We start from the raw sequence: 26,397 nt of genomic DNA, 5'->3' as shown, positions 1-26,397 counted from the left end.
GGCCCAATGAATATCGGCAGTGACTATTCATGCATACTTCACTAGCAATATGTCACAAATAGCAATGAGATAAATAGACCAGCCAACGGTAGAAAAATAATGCAATCCTTACTAAAGGGAATAATAGAAGAACATATGGAACAGAGAAACATGATCATGAATATTAATAATAATGAATGGTCAGCATGGGATTTAAATGGGAAAATCTTGCTTGATCAATCAACCTTATTGAATTTTTTGAGGAGGCAACAGAGAGAGTAGACAAAAGTAATGCAGCAGATATAATTTATCTAGATTTTCAAAAGGCCTTTGATAAGGTGCTCCATAATAGACTAATAAATAAGGCCAGAGAACATGGAGTCAGAAGACAAGTAGCAGAATGGATTGCCAGCTGACTTCAAAATCAGAAAGCAGAAAGTGGAAGTAAAGGGTAATTATTCAGAATGACAGAAAGTAGAAATTGTTGTTCCAAAACAATCAGTGCAAGGACAATTGTTGTTCACAATTTACAGTAACAGTTTGGACATCGGAATCAAAAACACAATTTCTATATTTGTGGATGACACTAAATTGGGGTATAGAAAGTACTGAGGACTGCAACAAATTAGAAGAGGACATTAATAAACTTGCAGAATGGGCATATAATTGGCAAATGAAGTTCAACACAGATAAATATGAGTTAGTATATTTTGATAGGAAGAGTAGAGAGGCTATTTACTACATGGAAACTGCGCTTCTAGGTGTAATAGCAGAACAACATCTTGGAGTACAGCTACATCAATCACTAAAAGTTGCAGCACAGGTTAGCAAGGCCACAAAAAAGCAAGCACTGGGCCTTATTTCTAGAGGGATAGAATTGTAAATAAGGGAAGTTTGCTAAACCTGTATTGAATCTTTGTTAGACTACACTTAGGGCAGAATGTTGCGCTCATCAGTCAGGCGCATGCCTGACATAAAATGACACGATGTCGGGCGAGCATCCCAACGTCAACGCGCACTCGCACGATATTTCGGTCGGCAGGCGCTCACAGGAGTTGGCAGTGCGCCCGCCGACAATTAACAGTCCTACAAAGGCTATTAAAGTTCTAATTAAATAAACATTTTGGCTCCCCATCCAACCTTACAGTTGGCAGGCAGGCAAAAAGGCCAAGCAGCCTTTTGCGATTTTTTGCGAAACCTCATCCACAGGCAGGATGAGGTTTCGATCAGTAACTTAAAAAACATTTTCAAACTAATTTCTAACATGTCCCTGCTCTGTCACATGAGGGAATATGTTATTAACATGTTTTAATTCTTTCTATTTCATTTTCAAATTCTTCAACTCCCTGAGGCAGCTCTGTGCATGCACACACTTTCATGCTTGCGCTCCTCCCGCCCATACCCCAGCAGCACTGAGTGCTTCAGCATGCGTTTCACACTGGCTGGCCGTTAATTGGCCAACCAGCGTGAAATCTATGTCCAGGTCCGATCGGAGGCAACGGTTGGCTTCGCAACCACTCCTGGGCCCGCCCGACCAATGAGGGAAAAATTCTGCCCTTAGAGTAATGCATGCAGTTCTGGTCAGCATATTATAAAAAGGATATAGTGGCACTGGAGAAGATATATAGAAAATATATCATACCAAAAATGTCTGGGTATACATATTAGGAAAGGATTGATAGGCTGGGTCTCTTATCCCTTGAAAAAAGAAGGCTGAGGGGTGACCTAGTAGAGGTGTTTAAAATTATGGAAGGTTTTGAAAGAGTGGGTTCAGATAATGTTTCTTCTTGTAGAAAAGGGCATAACTAGAGGCCATCAATATAAGATGGTCACCAAGAAATCTAACAGGGAATTCAGAAGAAACTTCTTCACCCAGAGAACTGTAAGAATGTGGAAGTAGTAATTGAAGTGAATACAGTAGATGCATTTAAGAGGAAACTAGATAAGCATATGAGCAAGAAGGGAATAGATGGTTATGATTGTAGATTTAGACGAGAAAAGACGGGAGGAGGCTCAAGTGGAGCATAAACACTAGCGTGGACTGGTTGGATCGAATGGCCTGTTTCTGTCCTATGTATCCTATGGGCAGCATTTTCCCATCAGCGAGCGGGGAGCAGGGCCTGCTCGCCAATGCATAAAATGACCGCACGTCATTTAGATTGTCAGTTCAGTGGGCGCACAGCCGAGTCGGCTGCATGCCCACCGAACCGTCAAAGGCCTGTTAAAAACTAATTAACTCAATTTAATGAGCTGCCTCTCCAACCTTAAGATTGGCGGGCAGGCAAAGAGCCCAGGCAGCCTTCATATTTTTCATGAAACCTCATCCACGGTTCATTCATGAACTATTTTAAAATCTAATTAAAATTTATACATTTATCCTTTGACATGTCCCAGCTCATTTGATAGTGTCACATGAGGGGACATGTTTTAAAAGTTTAAAAATCCTTTATTTTAAAGTTTCAGATTGAAACAAATCTCCCTGAGGCACCTCCGTGCTTCGGGGAGATCTCTGCGCTCTTTCATGCACATGTGCGAAAGAGTGCAGGGAACCACTCAGGGAATTGTCCCCGCCCGCATAGGGAGCGCACAGCGCTTCCGGGCGTGCATCACGATGGGCAGGCCTTAATTGGCCCACCCACGTAAAACGGCGGCAGGGCCCCGATCGGGTGTTCCGATCCGGTTCGCACCCGCCCCCGCACAACTCCCCCAACGGGGGGAATTTTCTGGCCTATGCAATCCTATGTAATCAATTGATATGTTTTTTGGGTGTGACTGGATTAGGTGAAGTGTTAGCCAAAATACCAGGAAAGCCTCAATAATCATTTTTACATAAGTAAATAATATGGCGGTGTGCGCTTCCAGGAAGTAATATGGATCAAAGCTCAGATAATAATAATCCATGTGAACCTTACAAACACAGTTTATGTTTTCACCTGAACACCTTGATGCTTCAAACACAAACCATCTGTGTGTTAAATTATATCATTTGCTGACTGCTTTTAATCAATATATCAACTGTTACATCCTAGGGTTTTCCACTGGTAATACACTGATTGTTGTATTTGCATAAAATTCCTTTGTGTGCTATTTTAATACAATGGTAGGAGAGTTATTTAAATAGGTTAACACCTGAGTAAAATAGCACAAAAAGGCATTTTTAGCAAACATAACTAATGCACTCCCAAAAGAGGTTAGCCACACTACTACTATTCTCCTTCCCAAAACACACAAGTCATTTGCACAATTTTATGAAATACTACAATAACCTAATGGACTTCTGCTTTTAGCTGCCACATTGTGCATGCAGTCAAAAATTGGTTTTGTCACATGTGAGTTATACTTGGATGTTTTTCCAGGAAATGAGTTTAAGGTCCTAATCCAATGCCTTGATTTAAAGAAGTGGCTGTCTTTAATTAAAAGAATTTACATGCTTATTGATTGTATTTTGGTAATTCATATGCCCATCTACAGTTGCTTATAATTAGTCTTGAGAAATATACATTTTTTGAAGTATAATTAACTTGAAAATCGGAACTGGAACCCTGTGTGTTGGCATATTTATTTTGAATTGTTTATTCTACCAAATAAATGGTTGTGATGTAACTATGGATATTTCTATATGACTGCTTTGAAGTCAAGTTGTTCAGTTTTACATCAGGCTTCATCTATCCAGACAAGTAACTAAGCTGTCCTTGTTTTTAGCATGATTTTAAATCCACAGGAAATGTATGCTCTGTCTTTCTTTGGCTTGGCATGACTTGCAAGATACAGTTATAAATATGGGACCAATATTTGCTGTTGTGCAACTTAATTCTCAAAGGACAATTGCCTTTCAGGGAATAGAAAACAATTCACATTTACAGATTTTGTATTCATTTGCCAGGTTCAAAGATGTACATAAGAAATAGTATCAACTTCTATATTTCTAAGCCAGGGAGAGCAGGCAAAAAATGTTGGATAATGAGAGAACTGATGGGACTGGAAGCAGGATGAAGCAGAAGATAGAACAGTGGAGTGCTGGACCATGAACTTTGCAAACCAAGTTCACATCTCAATCTTGCCTGATGTTCAATCCTCATAAAATTCTCATAAAATTATGAAATTAGCGAGCTTGGCTAGACAATTTTCTAAGGTCCAAAGCTGCAGAACTCCACCAGTACTTTGTTGCTAAAATTCAAATGAGGTCCAAGTCTGAAAATGTTTCTAGCCTCCCAACTCTGGCCTCATGAGGGCACCATGGGTGCATCACCAATATCATGCCCATTTTGGATCTGAACCAAAAACTACCTCCCTCTTTCAGTTTTTATCGCTTTAGACCAGACATTCCCAAGAAAAAATTCAATGTTAAAAGAACCGTTCACATAATTCAGTGAAATCACAGTTGTCAAAGAGTTGGCTGATTCTATAAACTATCCCTGTAACATTTTTACAAGAGATGTGCTCCCAGAACCATTATATATCATTGGCCCAGATTTTGCAGTCTGCAGTGAAACTCGGCAGTCACCACTGATCTCAAAGAAAGCTGCCCACAAAGATCTAGCGATATCTGTGGCATGGCTTTCACCATTCCCAACATTAATTTGAATCTGGCATAAGGTCAAGGGGGAGGCATCTCCAAGCTTCCAGCAACAGTGATGTTATTCAGCAGGGTAAAGTGATGGAAGGGGTTATCAACAGTGATATCAAATGGCAATTGCTTAGAAATCACTTGCTCACTGACACTCAGTTTGGACTCTGCCAGGATCACTCAGCTCCTGAACTCATTGCAGCCTTGGTTCAAGCATGGACAAAAGAGCTGAACTCCAGAGGTGAGGTGAGAGTGACTGCCCTTGACATCAAGGCAGCATTTGACAGAGCGTGACATCAAGGAGCCCTAGCAAAACTGGGGTCAATGGGAATCAGAGGGAAAATTCCCCACTGGTTGGAGTCAGACCTAGCACAAAGAAAGATGGTTATGGTTGTTAAAGGTCAATCATCTCAGTTCCAGGACATTACTGCAGGAGTTGCTCAGGGTTCTGTCCTCGGCCCAACCATCTTTAGCTGCTTCATCAATGACCTTCCTTCCATCGTAAGGTCAGAAGTGGGGATGTTCGCTGATGATTGCACAATGTTCAGCACCATTCGCGACTCCCCAAATACTGAAACAGTCCACCTCTAAATGCAACAAGACCTGGACAATATCCAAGCTTGGACTGACAATTAGCATGCAACATTTGCATCACACAAGTACCAAGCAATGACCATCCCCAACAAGAGAGAATCTAATCATCAGCCCTTGACATTCAATGGCATTACCATCATTGAATTCTCCCACAATCAACATCCTGGGGGTTACCATTGACCAGAAACTGAACTGGACTAGCCATATAAATACTATGGCTGCAAGAGCAGGTCAGAGGCTAGGAATCCTGTAGCAAGTAACTCACCTCTTGACTCCCTAAAGCCTGTCCACCATCTACAAGGCACAAGTCAGGAGTGTGATGGAACACTCTCCACTTGCCTGGATGAGTGCAGCTCCCACAACACTCAAGAAGCATGACACCATCCAGGACAAAGCAGTCCGCTTGATTGGCACCACATCCACAAACATTCACTCCCTCCACCACTGACGCACAGCAGCAGCAGCGTGTACCATCTACAAAATGCACTGCAGGAAATTACCAAGGCTTCTTAGACAGCACCTTCCAAACCCATGACTGGTACTATCTAGAAGGACAAGGGCAGCAGATAGATGGGAGCAACACCACCTGGGAGTTCCCTTCCAAACCACACACCATTCTGACTTGGAAATATATTGCTGTTCCTTCACTGTTGCTGGGTCAAAATCCTGGAACTCCCTCCCTAACAGCACTGTGGGTGTACCCTGCACCACATGGACCGCAGCGGTTCAAGAAGGCAGCTCACCGCCAGCTTCTGAAGGACAATTAGTTTTGGACAATAACTGTTGACCTAACCAGTGACACCTACCCGCCATGAATGAATTTTTAAAAACACTGAAATATTCTCACAGACAGCAAATCAGGAAGTAAATTGTACTGATTATCTTTCACTTCTTTAAATTTTACAGAGAGCTAAGTAAGCTTTTGGAACATAAACATCAGAAGTTGAAATATCATAAACGAACTGTAAAACAAAAATTTATTAGATTAAAAAATTTGGAACTTTTATCATAATGACTAAAGTTGATATATGAATATAAAGTTAGTTTTCCAGGACCAGAGAGATACTTCAGCAATAGTTATGACTTAGTGCATTGTTAAAAACCCAGTTACACCTCATTAACAAGGCATAACTTTTTCAAGAGGTTTAAACAGCAATATTATAGCGTAGAGGTTCTCATTATTTCACTGATTTTTAATATTGCAGTCTGCGGGGACTTCAAGGAGTGTAGAATCACTGACATCAACCTCAGATTCCAGTGTTTAATTGCTCGTATTTGGACTCCAAAAGTTGTTGTCAGTTTCAGAAGAGTAGTGATAGTGACTACTGACAGTATTGCTCTCATTGGCCAGTATTTTATGTAGCCTCAAGGGGTGTGCTGGGTGGCTAGGGAGTTGATAAATCGGGGTGAGGATGGTATTTATCACTGTTGGGGAGCCCTTCATCATATGGGGAGACCACCAGGTATACCCTGGAGCCTCCATGCAGACTCGGGAGGGGTAGTGGTGGCCCTCCTGATCAGGCACCCTGAGGGCCCAGGGCAAGGGCTGCTCCTTTGGAGAAACCCATCCTGCTCTCATCAAACATGCCCACTCCAGGGCCTACTTGACTGGTCCAGTGAGCATGATCCCACTTACCTCGGTTCCGGGGCCTCCTCCTTCATCGCTGGACCAGCAGACCAGTAGCTGCCACAAGTGGCACTTGTGGAACTAAAGAGCTGTCATCCCTCCAATTGGCCAGCAGCTCTTGGGGACAGGACCTTGCCCCATAAAGGGGCAGGAGCCCTGACGGCTCCTGCTACATGTAAAATTGGGTCTGAGCTGGCATAACTGGCCGAGGTGGGCTGCCTGCAACTTTTCGGCTGGTGGAAGGGTTCAACAGTATCCTGTGAAATCTCAGCCATTACTACTGCAAAAGCTGGGCCTCTGTTTTGAAGTTTCAAAATCCAAGATTTTAAAATGTAATCTGTAGTGTGAAAACAGATGTTTTGTTTTATTTACAACAAACTACCAATATGTTAGTTATAAAGGACAATTTTAATAGTAGTGCATTTGTCTTCTAAGTTATCTTCTAAATTATAGCAGGATTTTTATCTGTTGTCGTTTTGCTTCAACCTGGTACAAGGACTTTTTAAAAATTATTTATTTCACTCTGATAACAGCTAGTCCATGTGAAATTGTGTCTGCATTCAGATACTGACAAGAGTATGGAGTTTAACCTCTTTCTTACAATATTCTTTGCTAGTTTAGTTAGGTGCTGACTAATACATTTCAATTGACTAATTGTCTAACTATTGAAATCAAAGTCTAATCAATTTACTATAAATTACTTTCTATGGAAAGTCATCAACAATTCATTGTAGGGAAAAAATTTCAACAAACATTATTTTCTTTCGGACTGGTTGTCATTTCATGTATTTATATGCAAGCTGAAAATACATGAAAATTGTGCCAACTATGTTAAGGTCCAACCTAACCACATATGTAAGAGTATCCTCCTTTTGGATGACAAATATGTTTATGTATGGGGGTTTCTTTTAATCAGGTATTGAAGTTTGCTTATAAAAGCAATACTTCTTGAAAATCACTTATTTGCCCAGTCTTTCCATATACAGTTCCTTATCATGATGGAAAATGTTCTCCAATGTTCAAGATTAGAAATATATTCCAATACTTGAAAGAGTAGGGCTCCTCCACAATTGATGGCAGAATATAAAAGTAAAAACAATCAGCAGGCCCACCTCATCAGATCATGCAAGTTATGCTTCATAACTTGATCTAATCATTTTTGTCTATTTTTTTCTCAAGTCCTTTCTGAATCATGAATCCAATTTCCTTTTACATTCTTAAACTGAGTTACTCTTTAATTTCTTATGTGAGTATAGGCAAGATTTTCCAACCATTAACGATGATTAGATTATAAATTCATTATATAAGTCTACAATTCTTCAAGTTAAATTTAATATTTGACTTTACCTGGATACAACCATTAGGGTGATGCTTTTCCTCCCACCAGATCATAATCCTTCATTGAAACTATCATTTCATATAAAATAACATGAAGTGACCAATATCAAATGCACTTTAGGAAGCAGGCCCATCCTCTTATCATTGAAAAAAGTCTGATATATCAAGATATAATATATGCCGGTCAAAGGATCAACTGCAAATTATTTCTATCCATTAGCAACCATATTAACTAAGTTCAACACAAATAGTTTAATCTACATAGACTATAGCTGTAAATTACTGTCTGTGATATTAGAAATCAAATGTTCCATGCTTCTTCTGTCCATCACAGTAACAGAGGTATTAATTTGTTTTTAAAATCACACTGCAGAAAGACAGTGAGAGTGGATGTCTCCGGGATGGTGACTGCACCGATAAATGCATGTCAGAGTTGATAATAAAGTAACAGGAATATTAAAGCTGGGCATGTCCAGAAAGTTGCCGGAATAGCAGACAGCCACAGATAGCTCCTGTGATGTGAAACAAAGGAAGTTGTTTCATTGTGCACACAGTAACATTTTCCCTTAAAAAAATAAATGCTGAATGATGGGCATTGCAATAGTTCAAGAAAGTACATGCTGCCTATGATGAGCCTTGCCTTACCTTACCAATCTCATGTTGCCATCTTGCTTCCAGCCTCTCCTGTCTGTCTGCCTACCTACATATGAAGGCGAATGCCTCTTCTTCCTGTAACTCAGAATATTCAGTGATGTTGCTCATTCCCTGATTATATTTCTTACATAATGTTTAAAAATGAGCTTCCCCATTGGAATGACCGTTGTGCACTACTCCTGGGCCTGCCTGCCCACCGCAGCCGCACAACAAGGTAAAAATTCTGCCCTTGGTCTACTTGACCCACTTCATTCCCCAGCACCAATTCCTTTCTAGTTGGGCTGAGAACATGCTGATCAAGGAAGTTCTCCTGAACACATTACTCTTTAACACTATCCCAATCGATATTTGGGTAATTATAGTCCTCCAATATCACCACTCTGTAGTTCTTGCACATCTTTATGATTTCCCCGTAGATTTGCTTCTCTATCTTTCTCACTATTTGGAGGCTTATAGAATACCCCCAGTCGTGTGATAGTAACTTTTTTGCTTCTCAAGTCTAACCAAATGGGTTCTGTCCTTTCCCCTCAAGGACATCTCCTCTTTTGAATAGTATAATGCCTTCACTAATTAGTACTGCCACCACACCTCCATTTTTTACTTCCCTTTCTTTTCTCACCACTTTATATTCTCGAATATTAAGTGCGCAGTCCCTACCATTTTTAAGCCATGTTTCCATTATTACCACTACATCATATTCCCACATGGCTATTTGTGCTTTTAGCTCACCTACCTTATTCACTACATTTTTGCATTTGCAGACACGCAAATCTTGTCTTTGCATTCCATTCTTCTTAGTCTGCTCCTACCTAATATGCAACTGCTCCCTTCTCTCATAATGTCCAACACTCTAACTTTATGAAACTTATCCCTCTTTTCTCCTGCTATATGCTGGTGCCCATTGACCAGCCAAAGTGTTGTTGCCTCCCAAATCCATGCCCATCTTTCCCAGAACTCCATGTTTAAATCCCTCCTATCAGGTTTCCGCCCTGCCACAGTACTGACAATGTCACCTATAAAATCCTATGTGACTGTGACAAAGGAAAACTATTCCATCTCATCCTTCTCGACCTGTCTGCAGTCTTTGACATGGTTGACCACATCATGCTCATTCAAGACCTTTCCACTGTCGTCCAACTGGGTGGGACTGCTCTCACCTGGTTATATTCTTATCTAACTAATTGTAGCCAGAATACCACTTACAATGGCTTCTGTTCTCACTCGTGCACCATTACCTCTGGTGTCGCCCAAGGATCTATCCTTGCCCCCCACCTATTTCTCATCTACAGGCTACCCCTCAACAGCATCATCCAAAAGCACAGCATTAGTTTTCATCTGTATGCTGACATCATACAGCTGTACCTCACAACCACCTCTCTTGACTTCTCCACTGTTGCTAAGTTGTCAGACAGCTTATCTGACATCCAGTACTGGAAGATTGAAGCCATTGTTTTTGGTTCCTGCTCCAAACTTTGTTCCCTAGCTACTGTTTTCATCCCTCTCCCTGGCAACACTTTAAGACTAACCATTCTGTTCACAACCTTGGTGTCTTATTTGACCCCAAGATAAGCTTCTGACCACATATTTGTGCCATCATTAAGACCCAATATTTCCAACTCCATAACATCGCCTGACTCAGCTCTGTGTCATGACCATTTAAAAAGCATTTCCTCAAAGTGGTCCGTCAGCTAATAATTTGTGTGTGTGTAGCCCTCTTTTTTAAAATTTGCGAATGATTCAATTGAAAAATAACCAGCAGCAAAGCTTTAGTCTCAAACAATATAAAAGCTTGTTTATTATGAAACTACTGCCTTAAGTTACTTAAGTAAAACTAATAAAGTTACTAACTGAATACATACAAAGGTTGAATGCAGATAAGGATAAAAATACTTATAGGGCAGAATTTTGATGTCAGCGTGCAGGGACGGGCCCGACACGCCGACACGTAAAATGACACACGATGATGTCTGGCGTGCATCCCGATATTTCAGAGGGCGAGCGCTATGAGTTCCGAGGCACACGCGCCATTAATTAACGGGCCACTTAAGGCAGTAACACACAGGATTTTTCTCAGCCCATGCGATTTTCAGAGCGTCGCACGGGCGCAACGGGCAGGCCACATTTTTAAAAACCTCATCCGTGGTCGGGATAAGAGGGGTGAGTGGGCTCGCAAATGTGAGTTGTTAGTCATTTATAGTCATTTACTTTAGAAACTTATTGCTACTTGCTGTGTGAACAGGAGAACTTCAAATCTCTTCAGAGCTGCTTTTACGGGAATAACAGGCATCAGGTCAGGACTCTGGAGGAAACATAATCCTTGGGGCCTTGCATGTATCAGATAGCCTTCCCTTACCCTGGGAATGGGGATTTTGCTCTCCACAGAAGGCACCTCCTCTGAGGAGGAAGAGGGGGCCAGAAGGGGGAGGAGGCCAGGAGTCCATTTTCAGCCTCCAGGGAAGCCACCTTTGGGAGAAGAGGTGCAGGCGCAAGGGGCGCAGGGCCAACAGGAAGTGAAAGGCAGAAGGGGCTGCAGAAAACACCACTATCCTGCTGCCGGGGTTTACAGGCGGTGATGCAGCTACCTCAGTATGTCTGAGGTGCAGTGCCGAAGGAGGCTCAGTATCTCAAGGGAGACAGTAACCTCCATCCACCAGATGATAGGCCTTGAGATAATTTCCAACTGTGTGGGTGGATACCCACGCCAGTTGCGTTTAACAGCTGCCCTCAGCTTCTATGCCTCTGGCTCTTTCCAGGTGATCTTTGTGGAGTCTCCCAATCAGCTGTCCACAGTTGTGTCAAGCTAGTGACAGATGCTCTGTTCAGGCATGCATTGACTTTCATTCACTACCGCTCGGACAAGGCCAGCCAGGCAGAGCGAGCCAGAGGCTTTGCAGCAATTGCTGAGTTCCCCCGCGTCCAGGATGCAATTGACTGCACACATGTGGCCATCAAGCACTAGCGGGTGAGCCGGGTGCCTTCATCAACAGGAAGGGATTCCACTCCATGAATGTGCATATAGTGTGTGACCATAGGATGCAGATTCTGCAAGCCTGTGCCGGGTACCCAGTTAACTCCCATGATGCCTACATACTGAGACACTCCCAGGTGCTGAGGCTCTTCAGTGCTCCAGCCCAGCTGGATGGATGGCTGCTGGGTGACAACGGCTATCCACTCATAAGGTGGCTCATGACATCTCTCCGCTATCCAAGAACAGAGGCTGAGCAGCGGTACAATAGGAACCATGCCTCCACAAGGGCTGTGGCCGAGAGAACCATCGGTCTTCTGAAGATGCGCTTCCGATGCCTGGACCGTTCACGGGGTGCACTGCAATACACCCCAGATCGTGTGTCACTGATAGTGGTTGCATGCTGTGCTCTCCACAATATGGTGCTGGAAAGGGGAAACGCAACAGAAGAAGAAGATGTGGGTGCAGATGTCCTGGCTGCAGACGATGAGTCCAGTAGTGAGTCCAAGGACGAGCACGCTCAGGAGAACACTGAGGAGACAGACACTGACCCGGGCAAATTCCAGGGAGGCAGGGATACCCGGGAGGCTTTGATCCAATGATCCTTCAGCTAGCCCACCACAGATGGACCTCCAACATATGCCAGGGCTGCAGGCTCCATACTCGATATCTGAGAGCAACATTTGCCTGGTTAGGAACATTAATAATGTGCCTTGTCAATAAAGCTCAATGACAAACAAGTCACTCATAACATCATGGGTTCTCGTATGCCTACTGAAGTAATGAAGCACCCAGAGGCTTGATGAGAACTAAAGTCAGGAATGTGATGGAATACTCTCCCCTTGCTTGGATGAGTACAGCTCTAACACTCAAGAAGCTTGACATCATCCAGGACAAAGCAAGCCCACTTGATTGGCAGCCCATCCAGCATCTTCAACATCTACTTCCTCCACCACCAATGCATAGCGGCTGCGGTGTTTCCTATCTACAAAATGCACTGCAGCAACTCACCAAGGCTCCTTCAACCGCACCTTCCAAACACATGACCTCTACCAACTAGAAGGATATGGGCCGGAGATGCATGGGAATACCACCACCTGGAAGTTCCTCTCCAAACCACACACCATCCTGACTTGGAACTATATCGCCGTTCTTTCACTATCACTTGGTCAAAATCTTTGAACTCCCTCCCTAACAGCACTGTGCTTGTCCCTACACCACATGGACCGTAGCATTTCAAGAAGGCAGCCCACCACCACCTTCTGAAAGGCAATTAGGGATGGGCAATAAAAATGCTGGCCTAGTCAGCGACGCCCATGTCCCATGAAAGAATAAAAAAAAAAGAGTACAAGTCACAGGAGGTTATGCAAAAACTGGACAGCTATTCTAGTTTAGATCATAGTTTGACTACCTAACACAAACCAAATAGTGGGGATGCTAGAAATCTGAAGTAAAACAGGCTAGTTTGGCAGCATCTGTGGAGAGAAAAACAGAGCTAATGTTTCAGTTCAATGACCTTTCAGAGAAATCTGTAAATGTGGAGCTTAAATGCAAGATGAAACAAGATATTAGAACAAGAGGGCATAAATTCAAGCTGGTGAATGGGATAATTAATTTATGTGAATAAGGGTCATACAGACTTGAAACATAGGGAAGAATTTTGCCGTCGGCGAGCAGGGGGTGGGGACCGCTCACTGACGCATAAAATGACACGGGATGACATCGGGTGGAACCTCCAATGTTATCCCGGTCCATTTAAATTTTCAGGAAGGCGAGCCCGCAGCAAAATCAGCTGCGGGCCCACTGACCTGTCAATGGCCACTTGAGGCCATTGACAGGATCAATTATATAATTAAAGCACTTGCCCGTCCAACCTTAAGGTTGACGGGCAGGCCGGGAGCCCCGACGGGCAATAGTAAAAACATGAAACCTCATCTACCAGCGAGATGAGGTTTCATGTAGGGTTTTAAAAAGTTTAATAAAGTTAATATGTAAATTATGAACATGTCCCATCTCATGTGAGGGGGACATGTTAGGGAATTTTTTTTTTCTATTTTTCATATTTTTAAAAGTGTCAGCGACCTCCCTGAGGCAGCACTTAGCCTCAGGGAGATGTGTGCTCTTACGTGCACATGCGTGAAAGAGCGCACTCTCGCTTTTGGGGAATCCCCCCCGCCCGCACAGGAAGTGCATTGCGCTTCCCGCCGGACATCACGCTGGGCAGGCCTTAATTGGCCCGCCCACGTAAAATGGCGGCAGGGCCCGCTTCTCCAGTGGGGCTCGGCTCCCCGCCCACCGGAGATTGGGTCGGACCCGCCCACCCAACAGGCAGAAAATTCTGCCCATTAAGTCTGTTTCTCTCTCCACAGTTGCTATCAGACCTGCTGAGTTTTGCCAGTATTTTCTGTTTCCATTTTATATTAAATAGGAACTTTAAATTGACTTTCAAGAAGAATAATGGTGGCAAAAAACCTTTAAGCCATTCGAGGGCATGTTGAATGGCATGATGTAGGGACTAGAGCCTTTTTCCCCCTTTTTGAATGGTATTAGGTTAAGTGGTTTGCCTCCTCTGTATAATCTTGTGAAATCTGAGGCAATTGTGATTTTTTTTGTCCTATGAGCATGTTTCCACTAAGGTATGCCTAATGCACTATATATTTATGCATTGCCCCTAGCATTGTTTGTGGGCAGCCTTAAGATCTGGAGCACACTTGTGAAGTTTAGCTACTAACCTGGTCTTCCCCTTTAAGGCAAATGTTTAGGAACACCCTCTGGGGAATTCAGTTAACTATTGCTGCTTATAAATTCCACAGATCAATTTCAGACTTCAAATCGAAATGAAGGTATAATTTGTGCAACTGACTAGATAGTAACACTATGCCGTCCAGCTCAATCGAGGCAGTCACCTGGCAGCATGCCAGTTGGTCATCGGAATCGGTGTGGGGTGGGGGGCTCCATGCCCCAGTGAAGGGGTGATGGGGTAAAGGACGGCCACTGTGGCCTTAAATAGTCAGGCAGAGAGATTTCACATGTACGCCAAAAGCCCTACCAACTTCAGGTTTCTTTATTTCATGAATCAATGCAGGTAACAGAGGGCGATTACATGTTGAAGTGCACCCACAATCGTCTGCCTGCTTCGGCAGTGCCCACATCTCCCGGTGGAGCTACCAGCCTGACATCACTGTAGGCCCTCTGATTGGGCTTCCAGTCTTGGGAGGCAGCCTGCTGACCTTTATAGGTCCGCGAACATGGAGGCCACCAATTATGAAGGTTGTGCCAGCTGGCGGCTGATGACATAAGATGGCTTGGGATCCTGTATCACCCATTGTCAGGGTCCTGACACCTGTCTGAAAATCTAGCTCATAACATGTTCTTGGAATGCAAAAGAGATGTCATAGCCCTATCCCTGCTGCTCCATATGAAGTAGTCCAACCTAAACCCTTATTGAGAAGTAAATTTGCTGTGAATGTATTTGTGTTTATATCATTACCATTGGTTTGCAAGTTTAGCCTTGCTCCCTTCCTCTTACTCCCTCTCAGTTTGCTTTGGATGGCTCTTCTAGTTGGGCTCCACTAGTTGGGTTCCAATAGCATTGATAAATAAAGTTGTATCACTGTCATTTTTTTTGTCAGCCAACATAAGCTGTGAGCTTATGAATAAAAATCATTGAACAAAAATTTCTACACAGAAATAAAAAAAATGCCTTGGCTGGAAAACCATGCAATGGGTAGCATTGGTACAAAGAAGTTACAAGAGCTTGACAAAAATGGATCCACCTTTTAAGCAAATATTAGGCCTGAATTAGCCCTGGATTTGTGAGGGGCTTACTGCAGGTGAATGCAGGTCATTATTTTGGACTAACAAATTACAGCACGCTGCAATACATGGCATTCAAAAAATAAATGAGGCCAAAGGATAACAACACTTCTGGCCAGTGTCAACTTCCTTGCATAGGAAGAGTTATGATAATGAGATCCGATGCCAAAATTCATGTAGTAGGGCCAAGCTTTACGCCTGGTGCTCACCTCACCCATGTAACATACCTTTATGACAAATTCACTGGTCCAGTCTGCTGAAGTCGAATTCTTAAAGATAAATTACTATTCCAAAAATTTAATGTAAAACTCTGTTTCTTAGAAGAAGAATTGTTTTTGAGTTGCATCAGCTCGTTGGATTATTTTCTGTCACTTGTGGAGTCCATTATTTTTTCAACTTAATAAATTGTTTGTTTAACATACTTTCTTAGCAATGTTGGCTGCTACTGCAACTGAATTTTCAGCAAGCAAACTGTTGAAAACTGGATTTCATTGGGTGTTCCTATCCTAAGTGATTTAGATGAGGATGGCAAGTCCATGCATGAAAACGAACAGGTGCAGTGTCATCAGCAAAGTGATGGAAGAGGTCGTCAATAGTGCTATGAAACCACACTTACTCCACAATAACCTGCTCACTGATGCTTAATTTGGGTTCCACTAGGGCCACTCAACTCCTGACCTCATTACGGCCTTGGTCCAAACATGGACAAAAGAGCTGAACTCTAGGTGAGAAGAGGGTGACTGCCCTTGACATCAAGGCAGCATTTGACCAAGTGTGGCATCAAGGAGCCCTAGCAAACTGAAGTCAATAGGAATCAGGGGAAGACTCTCCACAGGTTGGATTCATACCTAGCAAAAAGGAAGATGGTTGTGGTTGTTGGATGTCAGTCATCTCAGTCCCAGGATATTGCTGCAGGAGTTCCTCAGGGTAGTGTCCTCAGCCCAACTATCTTCAGCTGCTACATCAATTACCTTCCCTCCATCATAAAGTCAGAAGTGGGGATATTTGCTAATGTTCAGCAGCATGACTGTACAGATGCTGAAGCAAGCCCATATGCAGCAAGACCTGGACAACATTCAGGCTTGGGCTGATGAGTGGAAAGTGACATTTGTGCCACACAAGTCCCAAGCAAATACCATTTCCAACAAGACAGAATCTAACCATTTCCCCTTGATATTCAATGACATTAGCATCGCTGAATCCAGGGTTACCATTGATCAGAAACTATACTGGACCAGCCATATGAAAACTGTGGCTACAAGAGCAGGTCAGAAGCTGGGAATTCTGTGGCAAGTAGCTCACCTCCTGACTCCCCAAAGCCTGTCCACCATCTACAAGGGACAAGTCAGAAGTGCAATGGAATGGTCTCCACTTGCCTGGATGAGTGTAGCTCCATAAACATTCAAGAATCTCGACACCATCCAGGACAAAGCAGCCCACTTGGTCAGCACCCCATCCACCACCTTCAACATTCATGTCAACACACAGCGGGAGCAATGTGTACCATCTACAAGATGCACTGCACCAAGGCTCCTTCAACAGTACCTTCCAAACCCATGACCTCTAGCACCTAGAAGGACAAGGGCAACAGATACATGGGAACACCACCACCTGCAAGTTCCCTTCCAAGCCACACACCATCCTGACTTGGAACTTTGTTGCCATTCCTTCACTGCCGCTAGGTCAAAATCCTGGAACACCCTCCCTTTTAGCACTGTGAGTGTACCTAGAATGGTTCAAGAACGTAGCAAACCATCACATTCGCAAGGGCAATTAGGGATGGGCAATAAAAACTGACCTAGCTAGCGACACCCATTTCCTGTGAAAGAATATTTTTTTAAAAAGAGTACTACTTGGCTTGAGTCTGGGCAATGAAGTGGAACAAGTAGATAACATAAGTAGATAACATAAAAGAAAAGGTGGACATTGGGAAACAGTAAACAAGAAAAAAAATCAATTCAGTGTAAACATGAAAAATAAAATTTGCAAACAAGGGTACTTCACTGAAAAAAGCAAATTGTAACAAAATAAACAGGGGCCCTGCCCACATTAATGGAAGCACCAATCACAAATTTAAGTAGGAGAATGAAGGGTAGACACCAAACCAATTCCAGGAAGAAAAGAAGTGAGTGAATGAAAGACTGGGATTCATGGAAATTAAAAATTTTTATAAGTAACCATTCAGCACCTATAGGATAGATAATTGAAAAGAAAGCCAGAATCAATAGAATAAATATAGGAAAGCTAAAAAAGGGAAAGAAGAAAGCCAAAAGTGGAGATATAATCAAAAAAAAACACTAGGGGCTATAAAAGGTATTTTAAATAGTATCTTAGCATAGCCAAAATTTAGATGATGTATTCAAGATTTTTTTATGAATTTGATCAAGAGATTTGCTTCCTACCAATATATAAAAAACAAAACAGGAAAAGGCATAGAATCAGGAGTCATTCCCAAGAATGGATGAATAGTTTCCCATCAGGATAATCTTCGTTCAAAATTGAATCAGTGCCTTAACTTAGTTAATAGATATTGGATTTCCAATCTAATTTTCAATTAGTCATTTGGTAGTATAGGACTTGAGTAAATGCAGAAAAAAGACATTTTGCTGAAGCTTTTCATCTTGCACTCATCAGGATGATCGCAAGAATACCAATGTCAGGGGAAGCAACAGCTTTATATTGTATGAGAAGAGAGTGCTGATTGGTTGGCAAGTGGAATCTAATTGGTAGAGGTGTTACCATGGAGAATGCACCAGCTAATGGTTATCACTTATTTTGTTTAGCTGAAACAGGCGCAATGTGTGTACATGATTTTTCTGTCTGCAAAGAACAGAGCCCTGTGTATTAATCTTTGTAGCTTCCAGCATACGCAAATGTGCCACACTGCGAGCCCAACTGACAATCTTAAATTGGTTGTCAGCATAGTTTTTAGCACACTGAGGATTATTTAACAGATGTTGTCCAATTGCAGAATCACATCTAATGTTGGTCACTGTGTTTTGAGTTTTGTAAACACAGGCTGGTTGGGTACGGTCTGTACCTTGCCTGTTGTGAACAGCGGAAGGGACATGCTGTTTGATCTAATCCGCCAGTCTTTAGGACATCCGGCCTACATACCTAGCATCACACTGGCACTGAAATTCATGTACCATATTACCCATTTGTGTGATAGGCAGAACGTCTTTTTGGCTTGATGGCAGCGTCCTGTTACTATGTTACTACTACACTAGCTTCATCTGTTGCTCAAATATTTGAGATACCCTGCTCTTCCATGGTAATCTGAGGTAAACTGGGCATTTTTCAAGGGCTAAAGTGACAGCCTTATGCCTGTTCATGAGTTTGCGTGATATACAGCATGAAATGATCTGATCAGGGTAGCCGTTATCCCACAGGATGTCTTTGATGCGCCCTATTTCAGCATCAAGCTTACATGGTGAGCACATGGCTTGGACCCTATTTACGAGGTTGCCAATAAGACCAATTTTATAGTGAGGATTGTATCAAACGGCATGTCCCTTCTGCTGTTCACGATGGGCAAGGTACAGACCATACCCAACCAGCCGGTGATTGCAGAACTCAAAACATAGTAGGCGGAATCGTCCCAGATTTGCACTAAGTGTAGTAGGGGCTGTAATGGTAGGTTTTCATGACATATCATCCCAAACCCGGTGCATTAGTTATGCATTCCCGGGAAACATACTGCTTTGATGGCAGGCAGGCTCTCATTCGCTTGCCTGCCATCCCCTCACTGATGCTGAAATATCACGCTGGGCGGCATATTTAACATCTAGCCATGCGCACCACAACTCAGTGCTTCCAGCCCATGAGTGCTGCAGGGAAGATGTCCACAAAAGGCAAAAAAAGCAGCCCCCAGGTTTAGCGACGCATCACTACAACACCTTTTGGATGCCGTGGAGGCCCGCTGGGATGTCCTCAACCTCCTCTCTGGTCATAGGATGGGCAGTGGCGTGACCATCAGGCTTGGGAGACAGTAGCAGTGGTGGTCAGCGCCAATGTCCCTCAAAAGAGGACAGCTACCCAATGCTGCAAGGGGATGAATGATCTCCTCCATTCTGCTCAGGTAAGTCACTCTTCTCATCACTCTCATCTCACACTCACAAAACCGTCACACATCCACAGGGATCTCACTCACTGCCAGTTCAAGGGATAGCACCATTCAGTCTCTCACACTCACCATCATTGTCCTCATCCCATCCATAGTACCACTCACCAGCCGCACAAGCATACTTATCATAGCAGGCATCCTGCCTATACTTTCTCCATCTCTATTCATGCAGGACAAGCTGGCATACAACAAGAGGGAGAGGTCGCAGACTGGTGGAGGAATGCCTGAAATCAAGGTCCTCACAGACTTTCAAAATAGAGCCGTACAGCTGGCCGGTGAGGATCTGGACTTGTCCTGTGCTGATGGCGAGGTCAGCATTGCTCTACCAAGTGAGGGTCCAGCAATGCAATATCCATCAGACAACTGTGCTGTGAGTGATGTGTCCTGTTTCACAGGCCAGATACTAATTTATGCATTCCCAGGAAACCCCCTTGCTTCTGCAGGCACAACTGGGAAACAACTGACAGAGTCCATGACCCAGGGCCTCCAATCAAGCCCCAAAGAAACCTCTGAAGAGGAACCTGGAGGCATTCTCCTTGAAGGCCCGTCACAGCGCTCACCCACACCATCCACTAGCACAGAGACACACAGCTCGGTAGGATCTAGCTTTAGGATAGCCTCGGGATCACAGTCTGATGAGCAAATTGCACTGTCTGATCTACAGCAGGCGGCGGCAGGTTCTTCCCAGGTCCCCAGCACTCAGAAGACTGCTAGAGGCCAGAAATTTGCTGAGTCCAAGTCAGATGACGAGCCTCTGGACTCAGTCATGCCACAATTTCTGGAGCTGCAGAGGCAAGCTCGGGAACATCAGGAAGGGATCTCCGCTGCACTCCTCAAATTACAAGTCACGATTGTCGAGGAGTCCATCCGCCTTCACTCTGAGGTGATAGCACCAGCATTCCAGTGCACCAAGGTCAACACTGGTAGGATGGCGGCCACCATGGAGGCCTTGGTCCAGGATGTTGCTCCTGCACTGATTCCATTGCTGATGCCATAGTTGGCCTCCAACAGTGTGTAAGCGAGAAGATACTGGGCAGCTTGATCTCACTCCAGTTACCTCCTCTCCTCAAGGAGTCAGCCTGTGATCCTCGGGCACCCATAGGGAGGAGGATCAGTAGGTGTACACCCCAGGGCCATCCATCCAGGTAACTCCGGGATTGTCCAGCCCTTCTGACTCCCCTCTTCCTGTGATCTCAGCAGCTTCAGGTCTTGGCCCTCCAGAGGACGCCTGCCAAGGTTATCACAGATAGGGTATAGCAGTCAGCAGGCTGCCTCCACTTCTGCTTTGTATGTCCAGGGAGCACCAAGACCTAGCAGCAAGGTTAGTAAAGTTAAGAAGAATTAGTTGCACAGCCTGGGCACAGGTGTTAATCACTTGTACATACTGTTCACTATTTAAAATAAACTCCCAAGAATGTTCCCCTCCTTGTTCTGACAAGCAGTGTTCATGTCATTCTGATGTGAAACCTTTCTGTAGAAGATAAAGGCAGGTGTCTCAGTCCAGAGCCTCTTCCCTGTGCTATGTGCAGCCTTCAGGCTGATGGTCCGGCCTCACAGTCCCTGGACACATTACTGATGCCTGCACCTCGACGGTGCTTGTCATTGCTGCCAGAATGTAATGGGCAGGCATCACAGAGTTCCGTCATTCTCTCTGTTTGCTCTCAGCACCTTTAAGGTGGGGCTGGCCCCCATCTCTTCAGCATCTGTCACCAGTGACACTGCTCCTGAAGGGGTCAGGTGGTGAAGGCGGACAAAGGATCAGGCTGCGTCTCTATGATATGACCCTGATCACAGAATGCAAGTGAGCTGCCCTCGGCCAGACAGGAGTCAGACATTCTCAGAGGCTATCTGAGGATCTATGGAGTGACCTCACTGCATGTCGTCATCATCCTCCTGCAATCAAGCGACTATTAGGGCCTGCACTGTGTCTTTATGACAGGAGCATTATCACAAAGGCTATGCGCGCTGCCATAAACAGACTGAAGTCAAACATTCACAGAGGCAATGTGAGAATCTATGGGGTCTCCTCACTGCATGTCGTCACCATCTTCCACAGTTCTAGCAGCTATGAGGGCCTCCCGAGTACGCCTGCCTCATTCAGCCAGTGCGATGGCCTCATCCCCGTCATCGACGCCTTCGAGGACTTCCTCACCCTCATCCCCGTCAATGTCCTCCTCCATCTCCTCCTAAGCCAGCTCTTCTCACCTGTTGCAGGGCCAGGTTGCAAAAGGCACAGCAGATGACGATGATGCATGACGCCCTCTGGGGAGTATATTGCAGGGCTCCATCAGACCTGTATAGGCACCAGAACCTCATTTTCAGCATCCCGATGGTTTGCTCCAATAAGTTGGGGGTTGCAGCATGAGCCTCGTTATAACTTTACTCTGCTGCAGTCTGAAGCCACTGCACAGATGTCATCAGCCACAGTCTCTGCGGGTAGCCCTTGTTTCCGAGGAGGCATTCCTGCAGCTTCTGTGGATCCTGAAAAACTTATGGGATCTGTGACTGACTGAGAATATAGAAGTTGTACACGCTCCTTGGAAACTGTGCGCACACCTGCAGGATGCATTTCTGGTGGTCGCACACCAGTCTCAAATTCAGCTAATGGAACCTCTTGTGGTTGATGTAGTTGACGGCGTATTGCGATGGAGACCTGAGCACCACATGAATGCAGTTGATCGCACCCTGCACCTGTGGGAAACCCAAGATCTGGGCAAATCCAATCTCTCTTGCGTCTTGGCTGTCCTGGTTCCAGGCGAAATGCATAGAGTTGTATGCCCTCGCAAAGATGGCATCCATGACCTCATGGATACATTTGTGGGTGGAGGCTTGTGAGATCCCAGAGAGGTCACCTGTGGAGTCCGAAAGGAACCACTGGCACAGCAATAGAGCGCTGTGGTCACTTTCATGGCTACTGGCACTGGATGCCCTCCATGTCCCCATGGCGCCAAATTCTGTGGCAGGTGGCAGATACGACTGACCAGTTCCCTAGACATGCGCAGTCTTCAGCAACATGGGTTCTCAGTCATTTGCAGGAATGAAAGGCGCCGTCTACAGACCTTGGGTGTCACTAGACTTTGACTGGCAACGGCTCACTGTGGCTCTTCAGCAGTTTCTGCGCGACCCCCAGCCACCCCTTCTCCCAGAGGTGCTGCTCCTCCCACTGCGCAGCCAGGAACCTCAGTTGCTCTTTCCTCCATCGTCTTTGCTCCCTGTAGGCCATCAGGCATACAGCTAATTCACCAGGCTCCGTGCTCCTGATGCACTCCTCCTGCAGGATTAAAGAAAGAGACACGTGGGTTAGCATGACTGCACTGAGAACCTGTCCTGGTTAAGTCTGAAGGCTCCTTAATGCTTTCCGGAGAGTGCTGGCCACCACTTGGATGGCTAGAGATTAGTGTGCTGCATGGCTGCCCGAAACCTCACCACCTCCGCCCCACTCCACCTGACCAATTGGCTGCAGCTTTGTTCATTGGACTGCATTCTGTGCTTTCAGCTCAGGCGCAGGCATTCTCCTAACCCACATTGCAAGGCTGCACTGTTAGCTTGAACCATCAGGGAGACTGGTCGAACCGGAATGCTGACATTGCAAGGGACTGTGAACACCTACACCATTGACTGCTCCATGACCAGCTTTAGCAAGGAGGTTGTACAAAATGTGCAGTCGTACAACTTTCTGCAGTCAACTAAAACGCTCATGACTTTGCAGCCTGTGCCACGGGCTGTGAAAAGCTCTGGAGCTCTTGCTGGCACTTTGATGCCTCTGCATTGCTTGAGTGGGCAGATAAGCTAGAAGCCCAACTCCAGTCATATCAATGGCTGCACTTGAACTGTTTCAGTTGCAGAGGAATGGTGACTTTAGATAAGGTATCCATAATGCGTGACCGCTTCCCTCGCCCACCCCGAATGCCTGTGTGCTATATTCAGCCGCAAGGGAGCCCTTGCCCCCACCCCCACAAGTTGCCTCAACCGCAAGGCAGTCCTTGCACCCCGCCGCTCCCCCTGAGCGTGAAGCCCAACAGGTGACCCTGGCAAGTACTGCACATCATTGCTGTGTACTCACCTCCAAATTCCCTCACGTTCAGCCAGACAAGTGTATGCCTTTTATATGCTGTTGTGAAACACGTCGGCATGCTTTCCCACCAATGTAGACAGATGATCCAGCGGGGGCGGTGGGGGGGTTGCTGGTTCAATTCTGGCAGACTGGCCAAATAATAATATGCTGATGTATTACAATGAAGTTCCCGCCATCCGATGGTGGGAAACGCGGTCCACCATTGGTGGGCTGAGCGGATGATCGCAAACTGGTTTCACGCTGTTGTGAAACTGATTGTGCCATATTGTCTGCTCATGCCACCGAACACGCCCTAGGCCAGCGGGCACGGAAAATCCTGGCCAGTGTCCAACATTAGATGTGATTTTGCGATTGGACAACATTTGCTAAATAATCCTCAGTGCGCTAAAAATTATGCTGACAACCAATTTATGATTGTCGGCCAGGTTTGCAGTGTGGCACATTTGTGTGTATTGGAAGCTACATACATTAATACACAGGGCCCTGTTCTTTGCAAACAGAAAGAGCATGTACACACATTGCGCCCGTTTCAGCTAAATAAAATGTGGTAGCCATTCACTGGTTCATTCCTCAGGACAGTGCCTTGACCAATCAGAGTCAAACTGCTTGGTTTAAATTTCAAACAATGCTTGGCAGTTAACTGTCAGTCATCATTAACTGGTGCATAATCCATAGCAACATCTCTATCAATCAAAGTCCACTTGCCAACCAGTCAGTGCTCTCTTCTCATACAGTATAAAGTTCCTGCTTCCCCTGACATTAGTGTTTTTGTGATTATCCTAATGAGTGCAAGACGAAAAGCTTCAACAAAATGTCATTTTTCAGTTATATTAATTCTCAATTACTAAACAATGAACAAGGTACTGACATGTTTGCCATTGAATTAGAGTCCATATTGGTTGTGGTGCGAGTTCATATTTATGTACTTGATTATGTAAGTTGAAGATCTAACTGTTAAAAAGGTACAACTGCAGCACTTACACTCTCTGTAAAAAAAATATTAATTTTGTTTGTTATTGAAGATGAGTGAGTTGATATATTTTGTTTGTTTTCTTGTATTTAATATTTCCCCATGTTCCAGGCAGTAAGCCATACACCTAACTCCTACCTAGTACAATTAAAGGGACTTCTGTGTCATTTTATCAAGTTGTCAGCATAAATACCCAATTGCATAGCTAGTAAAGGTTTGTTGTCCTTGTATCAACATTAACACCAATAGAAATGTTCTACCATATCAAAAGTTAAATTAACTGCCCTAGCAGGGGAAGTAGTAGGCACTATAATTGGCATTACTGCCTTGTGTTACTGAAGGAAAAATCAGGATTCCCATTTCTAATCACTATTTAGTGAGTTGTGGTAAAAAAAGCACATGTATGGGCATCAGATGAGCCCAGGTTTGAGCCTCTGATGTCTTTGTGCCCAGAAAGCCTGCTTACATGTAAATAATGGTAATTTGGGTAAGGTAGCAAAAGTAATTTGGGAGAGTTTTCTGGCATAGCCAGCTGTGAAAACCCTGCTTCAGATCTAACATGTAGATTGAGGTGAAATGCTGTAGTGAGGCAGAAGAGATGACTATGGTACCTGCAAAAACATTTCCAAATATGGAGGCCTTCAGAGGATGAGAGGAGGAAAGAAAATTGTTTATAAAATTAATGAGAAAATAAATTAAAAGCCTAAGATAATAATCTATAAACTATATCATAATAGTTCACAGTAAAGTAGACATTTCATGTTGCCTTGCAGCATCTCACCTGCAATGGATACAAAAGGTCTGAGCAGAGTTTTCAGAGCTAACTGTTCTCATAAACTCTACCAACTCTATTATGAAGTCCCTTTAAGTAAATATCACAAATTGTAAAGTGTAAATGACCAACACAAATAAGACTAAACTTCAAATATCTCAAGTCAAAGTAAAAGTCTATTAGTTCTATTTGAAGCATTTCTGGGGGAAAGAAAGCTGTGAAATGCCTCTCCTTGATGTTGTAGCTACTTTGTTAGTTTAAAAATACAGTCTTGTGCAGAGATGTAGTGGAAATGCTGTCTCACTGCCAGTCTTATTATAGCTCATCTCTATCTGCCTTTCTTTAAAGCCAGCTGAGAATACCCCATCCACTTCCACCCCCATGGTAAGACAAATGTGCTGCAGGTCTCCTTCCTCAACTACTGCATGCTTATTGTTTGTTTTTGTGCACTGCCGTTTGAAACTGAGTCTGTGCACTTTTTCAGCCTATTTATTTTGCCTGTCATTATGGTCCTACAGTCTGTGTTAAAATATTGTGGAGTGTGCACTAATTTGTCACTGTGTATGACTTGTGACATTTCTTTCAGTTGTTGTTGTGACTATGCAATGGTACCTTAGATCCCACAAAGTTTTCTGGTTGCCTATCAATAAAATAGAATATGCCTCGGTAAAAAATTAAGCCCTGATATGTTTGTAGGTAATAAGAGAGAAAATGTTTAGTATAGAGTATTGTTGAAGTTTTCAGTTTTAATTTATTTGTTTTTTTTTGTAAATGACATCACTATTATTTCCTTTCTGTGAAACGAGATTGAACCAAACACAACTGTATCCAGGGCTCCCTATTAGGCATAAGCCTTGATTGATTAGCAGCTTTGGGCAAAGAGGATGCTTCATAGAGAGAGAGAGAGGAGGTTT

General features: G+C 44.1%; 1 protein-coding gene across 1 annotated transcript in view; it reads left to right on the top strand.

Moving 5' to 3' along the window:
- The window catches only part of cacna1c (calcium channel, voltage-dependent, L type, alpha 1C subunit), a 1,337,968-nt gene that overhangs the window by 1,084,707 nt on the left and 226,864 nt on the right, over positions 1–26,397 (top strand). Inside the window, exon 32 of the mRNA XM_078568241.1 lies at positions 25,832–25,867. Within this exon, the coding sequence (XP_078424367.1) occupies positions 25,832–25,867 (36 nt within the window). The remainder of the gene's footprint in view (positions 1–25,831; positions 25,868–26,397) is intronic.

This window comes from Cetorhinus maximus, chromosome 22, assembly GCF_964194155.1.
Source record: "Cetorhinus maximus chromosome 22, sCetMax3.hap1.1, whole genome shotgun sequence".
In the NCBI taxonomy this organism is placed as follows: domain Eukaryota; kingdom Metazoa; phylum Chordata; class Chondrichthyes; order Lamniformes; family Cetorhinidae; genus Cetorhinus; species Cetorhinus maximus.
Note: the sequence above shows the minus strand (reverse complement) of the source record. Positions and strands in the feature narration are given on the sequence as shown.